Below are 12,997 nucleotides of genomic sequence, written 5' to 3' on the forward strand. Positions count from 1 at the left end.
GCTATACAATAAAAAGTTTCAGAATAAAATCACCGCTCTGACTTGGGTAGCTTGACTGGTGTAAACAAAACGGTTACACAGAAACATGAGAAGACAGGCGGGTGTTTGGAGGATGAAATGGGATATTTAAGCGCACGGATAACGAGTTTTGCCCTAAAAAGTTAAAATCATGGTTGGTTTTAAATTATTAATAAGGAACAGCAACAGACCACATGGACCTCTGTTCTCGCCAGTGCCTTTTCTGCAACTGGAGCCGCAGCTGGCCTAGGAACAGTGTGCGAGTCTGGATTTGTGGAGAACTGGATCAGGACTGCAACTCACACCGCATTCAATATGAGCAAGGCGTAAATGTGTAGGGAGGCCTCTTATACTGAACACAGACACGCCCACATAGAACTGGGGGGCCATCTATGGGACTGAAAGGTTTTAGCTTGTTTTCAATTGAGTTGTAAAGGGTAATAGGTCATATTATTGGTGCCCAAAATTCAGAAATCATTGATCTTGGAATGGATTTGTTTCAGATCAAAATAACATAATAGTTGTAATATGGGTGTGTAAACTTTTTTTTTTTATTCCACTATAGGCTCAAGTGTTAAAAACGTACTTTAATTTGAAGCCATATGTTGTAAATGCTTTTCATTGATCCAGTCTGTGAAGATGTGGCTCTAGTGCAATACAAGGCAAACTCACCTGACTTATAGATTAAGTTTTATACAAAACAGGCGGTAAGAATAATGGGGTTAATATCAAGCTGTTTGTTGATGACTTTTTTGTTGATTTGTTGCTTTATACTCATTCGCCTGCAGGTTGAAAAGTTATCTAAGGATCTGGAAGAGGCCAAAACTAAGGTCATTACCGTTACTGTTCCCGTGCCAACACCTGGATTGCCCCCTCCACCACCACCTCCGCCTCTCCCTGGCCAGTCAGGTGTTTCTCAGCCGCCACCTACACCAGGCCACGCATCCATACCCGGTCCGATTCCTCCCCCACCTCCTTTACCCGGCATGCCGGTACCACCACCTCCTCCGCCTCTTCCTGGCATGCCGGTACCACCACCTCCTCCGCCCTTGCCAGGTATGGGACCACCTCCTCCTCCGCCCTTGCCAGGCATGGGACCACCTCCTCCTCCACCGTTGCCAGGTATGGGACCACCTCCTCCTCCACCGTTGCCAGGTATGGGACCACCACCGCCACCACCAGGACCAGGTATGCCTCCACCTCCTCCATTTGGTATGGGAGGCTGGGGCGCTCCTGCACCACCTGCACTACCTTTTGGACTCCAGCCTAAAAAGGAATACAAGCCAGAGGTCCAGCTGAAGAGGGCTAACTGGAGTAAGGTTAGTACAAACAAAGGTGATTTTTAAAAGGTCATTTGAGTATTTAGCAACTTTTATATGAATTAAAACGTTGTTGTTGAGCATAGCTTTTGTTATTCTGTATGAGCGAACTGTAAGATGGAGCTTTTCCGGTGAAATATTCACCAAAGGTAGCTTCCTTGCATACGTGTATCTCATGACTATGTGCTTCATGTTCTTGAACACCCTCTCCTCTGTGATGGTTAAAACATCAAAACGTCCTTCTTTCTTTCTTTTAGCCTAAAGCTACTGTTTAATGGCTAAAGCAGACTTCATCAGCATTTATTCTCCCCCTCTCTCTCTCTCTCACACTCCTTTGTTGGGGTGGTACGAGGGTTTGACAAGGATGTCACCGAAATTGGGTTTTAATAAGCCTCCTCCTTTTAACTGCACCACTGAAAGATAATTAAATTGCTGCTAGAAAGGATGGTATTCTTTTGTAATTTAAATTGACTTTTTTTTTCTGGCTTGGGTCTCATCCTTTTTTTTTTTTTCTCTCTCTTTGCATGCTCTCTTGCTTTCTTTCTTGCTCCTTCGACTCATTGCCGTATCACATTTCTTTTCCACACTCGCCGTCTTCTCCGTCCTACACCCATCCCTGAGGCATTGTCCGTAATGAAAGGCCTGATATCTCTAAATTTACTACCACTGCTTTCTCTTTCGCTTTGGGTTTCTTCTCCACTTTCTGAATGCTCTTATCGAGGGGAATAGAAGGGGGGGGGGGGCATGCAGAGTTAATTTTGACTTGTGTGAAAACATACACATACAGCTAGGGGGGAAAAAAAAGGATGGGGGGAGTAAAAACAAAAGTTGGTTCTTTGAAAGTTAAGCTGAAGTTTTATACCAGAGTGTGAGCGATAATTAGAGAAGATGACTGCATGCATCTTCGTCTCCCTTTCCTCTTTGTGTCCCTCATCCTCTCTACCGTCATACTCCTGCCAATTTCTTTTGTTCCATTGACTTCTTTATCTGCGGGGCTCATTGTTTCCCAGGTGCACAGATAACCATTTTTAGCATATTGAGTCCGTTTGATGGAACGATTATAGCAGCTGTGATTCCTTTCCCTCCTCCTCATTTCCTCTCTCTCCGTCTTCCCCGTTCTCTACCTGCTGACCTTTGTCCTTTTCTAGATTGGACCCGAGGACCTGAGTGAGAACAGTTTCTGGACCAAGGCCAAGGAGGAACAATTTCAAAGCAACGAACTCTTTGCCAAACTCACATTAACCTTCTCATCACAAACAAAGTGTAAGTTTTTGCTTTGTGTGTTTTTGCCTCTCTGCTTTTTACGTATTATTTCCAGACATTAAAGAATTCCTTATTTTGGCCTTTTCCTATGTTATTTCCACAATCCCTGATGCCTTTTCCTCTGCTTTCATCAGCCAACAAAGGTAAGTGTTTTGCACACTGATTTTTTCCTCCGTCTTTGTCCTTTAAGCCGACAACACAGCAGGGCTCCAGACAAACCTTTTCTACCGTTTTAGCTGGTGCGTCTTAACATTTTCAATTAGCTGCAACCAGATGTTCACATCTGCTTTATGGCTACCTTATTGCATCTTTTAGTCAGATTTTTTGTCAATTCCAGGGCAGGTTGACTGTAATGTAAGTAGGAAGCAACAAAATGAATTGGAGATTTTGATTTTGTTTCATGATAAAAATTCTTCATACTTAGTCGATATTTACAAGATAATGACAATATTTTTCCCCGTTTTCCAGATGCCAATAGGTTGATATTTTGTTATAACCCCAAATCACAAAAAATGCTTAATATTCCACACTTTTTAAGATGCTGTCATATATATTCCATAAATTAACTTAAAAGAAATAACTCTCCTTAAAATAAATGTCAGTTGAAGGCAAAATGGCAGTTCTATTAAAAGGTAACGTTTAATACAGTAAAGTGGTACCAATAGAAAGAGCTAAACAGAACATTGTCTTTTGCTCACATTGTTTTTCAAAGTAATCATTGTTTAATTTCTGCAATTCACATATTTATTTCCACCGGTCTACCGGAGACCGGTCCTTTCTCTAACTCAAACGGCATTTTGTCAGACCAAAACCTTATTGATGGAGCTGATGGGTATAGCAAGAAATGGCTAATTATATTCAGGGTAGATCTCTTTCATGTTATCAAAGGGAGTTATCTAAACTGCAAGTACCGAGAGAAAATAGAAACCCGTGTTTAAGCGGAAGGTGCGGCCAGTTGCATCATCAGCCAATCAAGAGACAGGAGCATAAATGGCAGCTGCAAACTGGCTGATGGGAACCTACCTGTCCATAGTTGTTTATACAGCGTTGCACTGAAATGAGCTTTCCTGTCTGTTTTCAAGGAAACAATGCTCTTAGCAACAGTGATATAAAAACTTCACTCAGGCCTAGCGCAACATTCACATTTATGCGTTTTCCCGGAAAGTAAGATGACTTCAAGCATTAACGCTTATCTTGCTAGTCCAGAAGTTTATTCAGAGAACCTGAAGCTGGTTTGTTTAGTGCGGTATTCCACGTAGCTGGCAGTTCGGGCTGCTTTCCCAGAAATCCTTCCTGTGGGTGACAGACCGTCTCCAAGAGAGAGACGAAGGCCTTCGTATTGCCACAAGCTCTGAAGACGAAGGAAAGTGCTAAGATGTTGGCTGTTTAACAAGATCCTCGGGACAAAGTTAACCTTTGGCTGAATAATGCTACTTATAGATTGGAATATGCATTCATGCTATGTTTGTACCTTCCTGATTTTTTTTTTTTTTTTTTTTTTTTTTACGTCCAGATAAAAAAAGCATGAAGGTACAATGGATAGTCGGTCATTTTGGGTCAAAGGGTGATTCTTATTTTAGGGTTTTTGAGATTTGACTCGTCGAACTTTGACAAACCCCTCCCAGGGATTTTGAGGTATCTGCTTCAAATCTGGTCAGTATTCACTTAATGCATAGAGGTTTAAGCGATTTATGAGCATGTCTAGTGGCGCATGACCAGACCTCTAACTTTACCTTAAAAACCAGAAATGCTGCAACTTTCACACGGAAAAGCAGTTTTACCAAAGTTTGTATGATTGGTTTAATTTGGATACAATATTACGTGGTCATTTCCTGACATTATTTATGTCCCGCCTCCCAAGAACAGGCAGATACGTTTTACTCTAAAAACTCTTTCTTGACCTAATCCGCTTGAAATTGTGTCTGAAGATGAGAAGCTGGTCTCACTCGGTTTCCGACACTTTTTATCTGTGGCTGACATCACGGCGTGGCAATCCGCATGGTTTCCTCATACGTCAACAGATCTGCACCAAATGGAACATGATGGATATTAATTCACCCTCTTAACAATAAGTTGGCACAAAATTTGTGGCCGAGGCAAAGTACCTCCATAGCGCCCCCTAGAAGCATTCAGTCAGTCATAAGCCGTGCTTTGACCGAGGATTATGAAACTAAGTACACATGTAACTTCAACAAACCTAAAAAAGTGAGTTTGCCATTGTTCAAACTCCTCTGGAGTCGGCCATTTTGAATGAAGGCCTGGTTTCTTTGGTGAATGACCCTCCATGACAGCTTGTGGACTTTTTGAAAAGGTCTAAAAGCAGACCATTTCAAATTACATTTTCAAAATACTGGAGGAAGTCTTCATTAATCATAGATGATTTTGGACACATTTTTGAAGAAATCTCTCATACTGAGTTTACCTGAGCCTGAATGAATGTAGTATCGATGTAATGTTGCCGTGACAATGAGTGGCAGACTCGCTGGAGGCGTCGCTATGCTACACGGCAGCAGTTGCAACACATGCCGGAGTGACGCTGAGACCTGAGGGCCGTTTAATACTGCTTTCAGGTTTTATTTTGATTTCAGTAGAATGTTTCTTTTTTTCCATTCGTTGACATGTATTGATTCTCCCCAAAACATGCAGAATATGTTGTGTAGCACTTTTCTGTTTCACAACTCAGTTGTTAAATACTTTGGCGGTTATTCCGAATATAAGCTGTCCGATAAATCTGACATGCTGGTAAAGGTTAGAGACGAGCTAGACCCTTCTTAATATCATATACATTGAGCTTAATGCTAGCTGACTTGGCTAGCAGCAGGCAGTTTGTGTCACACCAGGGGAACTTATAAACAGAAAACGGTCGTACTCTGCAGATTTTAAGTTGCCTTCACAGGATTAATATTCTGAAAGGCCAAATCAAATGTCTTTGAGTTTTTAACATTCCCTTTACCGACGGCAGTCGAGTTTCTTATTAGCTCGGCTCGAGCTGGAACAATCACCACTGGGTACGTTTGAAACACCCAAATGCAGGTAGACACAGACGACGGGACGACAGCATAGGAAGGAATCAGGAGAAGGTCACTGATGTCCTTTGACGACTCACCAGCTGTCCTGCCACAAAACGCTGACACACACACACACACACACACACACACACACACACACACACACACACACACCTGTCCACTCCTATCACCTTGTCCCGGTGTCACTGAGCCTTCTGCTCCAACTTCTCCATATTCAAATTATATCCCGGACATCAGGGGCTTCCAGACAGTGTGTGCGCGCGCAAGATTTTTATCTGACCTTCAGTCCCTATACTCGTCACACACACTCGGGTCATATACATAAACAGGCGTGTGCATGCACAGACAGCTTATGTTAGCTTTTGATGCCAGTTAAATGTCAGAGCTGGCAGCTGTCCCATCTGCATCCTCCTGTATATCAAATCCTTACATCCGCCTGCCACTCCATAATACGACCCCCTCCTCCTCCTCTCCCCTCACTCCGTTTGGCCCATGCTCCCATGAATCGTTTTTTTATTGGCTAAGACAGCCGCCTGTTCCGAATGATGCCTAATAACCTTTTCCAAGCGCGGTATATAAAGACACCATGGCCTTTTCATAGCCTCACAGCTGTCTGTCTGTGGGGATGAGAGTGGGGTGGGTTTTGGGGTAGTAGGGGGTGCACAGGTAGCTGCTATTGCTTTTCCTGGGATGTTTTTAATATGCTGAAATTGAGTATTTTTGATTAAAACATGCTGTTTTTGTTGTTGCTAGATTTCCATTATTGTTTGTGAGTCTGATTTTGTGTTTAAGTCTCTAAAAAGTCTCTTGTGAATGTGTCGCTTAGTGGCTGCTGTGTAAAATAACTCGAGCACAGATGCCACTAAGCCACAGCTCTGCTCATGCATATAAACCTAGTTTCCTTGCCCCTCGTCCTCGATGTTAAAGACGCTGCTAAAGGCCTGACGTATTCCTCCTGAACTCAGTTTCACTCTTTCCCATGTGCTTGTTATTTGCTCCTTGTGTGCTGCTCATTCCCCAGTCCCCTTGAAAGACAAACTGAGATCACACCAAGTCTCCGCTGACCCGCTCTGACCCCTCCTCCTGCTCTTCATCAGTTGCCCGGCAGCTGGATGAGCAAGCACACACAGCCGCGCGAATAATAGACATGCAGCATGGGTAATGTTCCCAGGGCCCGGTCAGAAGTGTCGACCTCTGCTGCTTAGTTGAAGACCAGGCAACCGATGGAGGGAGACACACATCCTCTGGCTGCACAAAGTTCCTGCAGCTGCAGTTAAACAGTTTCATAAATAACAACTGAATGTGCCAGAGATTTACTAAAACTATTCACAATTTTAGCGCTATTAATTGTGCTCACGGTAAAGACTCATTTACCCTTTCATCTTATTGAAAGAGCAACTTTCATCACCACAATGAGCTGCTTACCTTCTGCATCTTCAGTTATTGCTCCAGCCTGGCTTCCTTTGCTGTTTCTGCAAAACCCTCACCCCATTTCTGCCTTTCTTTTTTTTTTTTTTTTACTTGACCTAATCAGTGTCAAGTTGTATTTATTTTTTTTCTCCCATTGATTCGGCTCCGTTCTGCACCCTTAACAGTCTGTTAGTACTAGACTCATACGATTGAGTGTAAATCACCGTAGGTTGTTGCTTTATTTACTAGGGGTGAAGGAGCTGCAATTTGTTATAATCTAAGATATCTATTTCCATCTCAAGGACATCTTGTTTGTAACATTTTTCATTGTTACACTCATCTCTGACTTTTACAAAAACATTAAAACTATAATATATTCGGATCTTTTGCCATGATGTTTCACTGGGGAATCGGTTATCTTTGTTTCCCACAACAAGAAGATACTAGCATGTTTGGATTGAGCAACTGAATGAACTTGGGATGAACAACAAACTGTTCTGTCTTTAGCTTCCTTATATATTTACTCATGGAAGATTGTTTTTCTGTACCTATGTGCATATATACATATTCCCTAAAGATTAATTTAATGCAAAAAAACATGACAAGAACTGAAGACAAAGGAGTTTTCTACGGGTAATTTTACTTCCATAACCCATATTGAAATTTACAGTTATGTTTATCATTGGCATTTACCTTTTACATTGATTTTAGAACAATATAGATCCTGCTAAATATTGTAGAAATTTTGAATTAGATGGGCTTAATATGCAGAGGATGATAAAGTTTGCTGTGCTGCTATACAGGGAGTATAAACCTGCTGATATTAGCTAGTTAATTAGTCAGGCTATCTGCTTGGGTGCAGCCTGCAGTCATCTGGTTAATGCTGATCTTAACTTGCCAAATGTAGCTTGCGATAGTGTTATCTCAACAAATGTGATTTGAAGGTGTGTTTTTTAAGTTTCCACACCATGATTCAGCTTATTTGATAGAGATATTTCCAAACAGCTGAATTTGGTCTCATTGTTAGCTGAGGGAATTGTGTAGGAGCCTTCTTTTAGCCAGCTTGACCCAATGTGCAGCAACAAGTTGGAGAGGGCCAGCACTGCATTACTCCACCCTCTGAGGCTGGAAAAAAATCTGCTTTGTTATCGAAAGGACCCTATAAATGCCATAGCTGTTACCCATACCTTATTAATTTAATGATGTTTTCATGCAATATTTCTACAAGTACAGTGCCTGTGGAAATTCTCAGCTGTCCAGGTCATTGGGGTGGCAAACAGGCTTAAATCAGAGGCAACCAGACTTTCACTCACTTCTTTCTTTAAAGGTTTCTACACCTATCCAGGAGTCTTCACTTCACTCTGGTAGTTCACACTTGAGCAACCAGCAGGCTGTTGGTGTGCTGCTGTTTTTAAGAACATGTTCGCCCATCCTCCTAGACACATTCTAAGTCAGATGCATATCAATGGCCCACCCTTCACTATCCTGGGTCGTTAGAAGCTGTTGCTTGGTGTAAGTGGAGATTTGGTCATCTGAATCATGATGAGATGCTGATGTAATCTTTTTGGGATGAGTACGAGGACCGAGCTGTAAACATTTGGGGAGTTGGGAGCACAATCATACCCCTCTGTTTAATGATTGCTTTTCTCTTTTGACCAAGATGGCTTCTTTCACCCCTCTTTCAAACCATCTGTTCTCCCTGTCCAAAATCTGGACGTCATTGTCCTCAAAAGAGTGCCCTTTGTTCTCAAGGGGCAGGACGAGTGCTGAATCTTACCCCGAGCTGCTGGTCCTCCTGTGCTGTGCCACGCGTTTATGTTGCTGTTGTTTAGTTTCCCAATGTAGGAGTCTGAGCGGTCCTCACTGCATTGGACCACAAACACCACGCCGCTGAACTGTGTTTTCAGTGTTCTGTTTTTGGGATGAAACAGTTTTTTGTCTGACTGTGTTATTAGGTTTGAAATTTACTGGAATGTGTTTGTAGAAAAACTCTGAAGAATTTTCCTACATCGGAGAAATTAAACGGCTACATCAACGCATGGCACAGCACAGGAGGGCCAGCAGGTCGGGACAAGATTCAGCAGTCCACCTGCACCTCAATTTAAGCCTTCGATTTAAGCTCGTTTGCTGTTACAAGTACAGTCTTAATAAAACCACATATTCAGAGGGTTTATATGTAATGACGTGAAGTCTGATTAGTAAGAAGATTCGGCTGCTTGTACAGACTTGATTCATTTTAATGTTCCTTTCATTAAATAAAAATCACTGTCAAATTCTACTGCAATACTATTAGAAGATCAATCGCGCTTTTAAATCGTCAAGACGTGTGCTGTTTCTCATTAGGCTATTTTGTAACTGTAAACAGCCTTGTTGTTTTGGATTTGCTGTGAGTCTATAAAGCGATTAGTGTAGCATAAAAGATCTTAGGCAGCAAGCTTATCCCTGTATTTCCCCTTAAGCTACTTTTAAAAAATTCCTCACTTTGAAGTGGTTTGTTTATTTACTACCTTTCAGTGTTTGTTTACTTCCCTCTTTTATGAAAAGGAATAACGCTGGCTGATCGGGATTTAAAGGTCTGTTTGGGGGAAAGTACAAGAGATCAGTGGCGACATTAGAATGGGCACACTGTTTTCCAGCATTTTTACATATTCATCCCCAACTACTGTCCTTTTTTTTTAAACTTTCACAGACTTTGTGTTTGGCGGCAGGTGCCTTTTGAAGTCGGCACCTCGGATAGCCCAATTAGTTAAAGAATGAGAGAAAGAGCAAGTGACGGAGAGAGTAGGAGGAGGAGGATGTGGGTGAAATAAAAGCAGACTGAGCAGAGGGAAAAGGGTATGCTAGTGGGAGCAGTGGTGATTAATTTGATTCGGGTGAGAAAAGAGCCAGGAGCATATATAGTTATTAATCCTTATAATGGGAGGATCATCTTCACATCCCAATTCTCCAGCCTTTACCGCAATCCTCCTCTTCTTTGTGTTGCTCTGTTATAGCATGTGGTCCTTATTTCTGTTTCCGCTGCGATCCTTCCACCCGCTGCCAACACCGCTCAACACATTCAGACTTGTCACCCCAGCTTTCTGTATTACATCCCCCTCCTGTGAATAGCAAACACATTTACTGTGGATACATCCGTGTTTGCCGCCGCAATGTCTGTATTCTGGTGTATGCGCTCGTGAGAGCGGGTTGGTGAGCTCTGTCACATTTAGAGACCAATTATAATAAGCCTTTTGATCTCCCTGTGTTCTGACAAAATCAATTTTCCCTCTCTGTAGGTGTGATTGTGTTCTCTCTAGGCGTGTTTGGGTCTGTGTGAATGCATGGACCCATTTAGTGTGTTCTTTTTATTTTTTCTATTTTTCTTGTACCTCCTCCGTTGCCTCCTCACCTTAATGAGGTACCAGTCAGCATGAAAGTACCCGCTGTGTATATGCGTATTTGCACAGGTTTGCAACCCAATCAGTTATTAGGATCAAAGATGGAATATATTAAAAGTAAAAGACCCAGACTTGGAGAACTACGTTGCCGTGTTGATTAGGTCATTTGGTTCTTTTGCAGAGTACACTTGCTTTTGAAAAATTTCCATTTTAATCAAATAGCTGAGGCACTCTCCTGCTTTTTCTATCGCTGTTGTTTACTGCAGTCTGATTGCTGGACTGTTACAAAATGTCAGCACTATGACTGTGAAATGGTGTCTCTTTACCCTTTCGTCAGCCTGCCTGTCAGTTTATTTTGATGGTTTTTAACTAATTGGCATTTTATAATGCCAAATAACCTTTCTTTTGGCAAATAAATGCTGGTAAATGGTTGTCTTTTCTACCACAAAAAGCCAGAGTAGGCATGTGTAAAGTGGTCCTCATTATTTTTTAATAATCCCTGATAACTCGCCCGCACATACACATGACAGAGGAGTTGTTTTTTTTTTTTTTTTTTTAAACGTTCAGTTAAAAAAAAAAAAAAAAAAGTCTGGTTATTTTACCTCAACAAAAATCACAATTCTTGTCTGGGTGGTTGGTGCAAATGGAAAGTATGTTTTGCAAACAATCTTGGTTAATATACACTTATGGAAGCTGTAATCTACTATATACAGTCACATCCACACCTACTGGCATCTCTAAAATAAATCAGTCTTTATTGCAGTAATCTAAAATCACACTCTAAGCTTTAGTCGACTTATTGGTCCCACAAGAAAAAAAAAAATCCCCCATTCATCAATGGTTGTTTTTTACAAAATCACCTGTGACAAACTTTTTGGCTTCTGACACCACTTAGTCCATAATATTTCACAAGGTCGAAGCATATTGAGGGATCTCTCCGCATAATCTGTCTAGATTGTCGATGGCTCTGGGTCCTCTCTTGTGTTTTCTGCTCAGCCCACAGGGTTTAGGTCTGGCTAATGAGATTGCCTTGGAAGAATGTCAGTTTTATCTGGTGAACTATGTATTTTGCTCTATATTTGGAGTTACTACACAGCAGAAAGATTTAGATATTCTGGCAGAGGCCAACAGATTATTTTTAGTGTACTTGTATGTTATGGTGTTCATGATGACGAACACTGCAACAACGTTCCCAGGGTCTTTGGAAGAGAAACAAGCCCACAGTATCACTGACCCTCCGCCATAATTAATAGTGGGCATGGGGAGCTTTTCCCCAGTTTTTATTTGTTGCTGAAAACTCAATTTTAGTATTATCTAACCAAAAGAATACGTTTAAAAGATAAAAAAAAACACATTTACTTCAATGGGATGTCCTCTGTTTCCTGTTTTGAAGAAATCCTTATAGAAATGGGCGTATGTGTCATTTCTTTTCTTGGAAAACAGTCTTTATTGTAATTAAAATTTCCCATTGAATGAGATGAACTGAAAAGGAATTTATAAATAGACAAATCATAAGCAACGCTTCAGATACATTTACTTTATAGGGATTCTTAGGGGGGGGCAAAAAGAGGGGCATAGATTCATTTTTTTTTTCCAAAATGTGTTTTTTTTATCCCAGAACCAGATAAATGTACTCAAAGTAAACAGAGATTATGCTACTGCAATAATAATAACAATGCATTTTTAAAAATGTCTTTTCCAGGGCTGATGGTAAAGTGTGCTGCGTTTTTAGATCAGAGATTTCAAGTTTATTCAGGCACAAAAGCTTACCATGGCTGAGGATGTATGCACTGAGGATAAGTGATAAAGAGGCTATATTCTTCAACCGTTTTGACTCGTGGCTCAGGGCTTTCCGAAGAAACATCTGAGAACTCCAGACGGAGAGATTAGTGGACATTTAATATCTGTGGGTCCCAAGCATGAATGTAAAAGAGCTGTGCCATCTCGCAGGAGGCTCTGATGCCTCTAGTATATTAGAAAAATGAATTTACTATGGCAATTTCTTTTACTACCAAATATTTCTAGAGGTTTCCTGGGCCTTGCTCAAAGGGCCTGAATATTGCACTGCAGAAGCACTGATTGTTTCACTCGTTGAAACGGGGCTTTCAAGAACTCTTACTGTTCCCAGGGGAATACTGGGTTCATTAGGTGAACGAAGTGGATAGGGGTGAATTTCTGAAACTAAGTCACTGCACTGTTTTAAATGTGTAATTTGCCCCGTTCATCATTACACCCCTCGAGGTGTATGAAGTTAGGAGAATTATGATCATGTCCCAAGATTTTATAGCAAGAACCTTGCTTCCATTTCAAGTAGAAAGTTTTTTGATTACTCAATTTTTCCTCTTACTGGTCACCAAACCAACGGGACGCTTTAGCTGCATCACGTAGAATATGCCTGAGCATGAGGGGACCTGCTCCTATCTTCTGTCAGAGCGTCATGGCCTGGAACATGGTGGCAGAGGCTTTCATTATTACCGCTCCAGTTAACTGCAAACCGTCCAGTGTATGCTCAAGGTAACCGAACCGTCCGCAAAGCTCAGGATTGCTTTCCCTTCCTTTTTTTGCTGCAGCTCCAAAGCCT

The 12,997-nt window shown here is 41.5% G+C and overlaps 1 protein-coding gene across 3 annotated transcripts in view; it reads left to right on the forward strand.

Annotated features, from left to right (window-relative positions):
- LOC105932686 (protein diaphanous homolog 1) overlaps window positions 1–12,997 on the forward strand; it is a 125,029-nt gene that overhangs the window by 52,490 nt on the left and 59,542 nt on the right. For all 3 annotated transcript variants that reach the window (XM_021321148.2, XM_036127039.1, XM_036127041.1), the window contains 3 exons: window positions 807–1,337; window positions 2,486–2,600; window positions 2,735–2,743. In XM_021321148.2, the coding sequence (XP_021176823.2) occupies window positions 807–1,337; window positions 2,486–2,600; window positions 2,735–2,743 (655 nt within the window). The remainder of the gene's footprint in view (window positions 1–806; window positions 1,338–2,485; window positions 2,601–2,734; window positions 2,744–12,997) is intronic.

This window comes from Fundulus heteroclitus, chromosome 23 (genome assembly GCF_011125445.2).
Source record: "Fundulus heteroclitus isolate FHET01 chromosome 23, MU-UCD_Fhet_4.1, whole genome shotgun sequence".
NCBI classification, from domain to species: Eukaryota; Metazoa; Chordata; class Actinopteri; order Cyprinodontiformes; family Fundulidae; genus Fundulus; species Fundulus heteroclitus.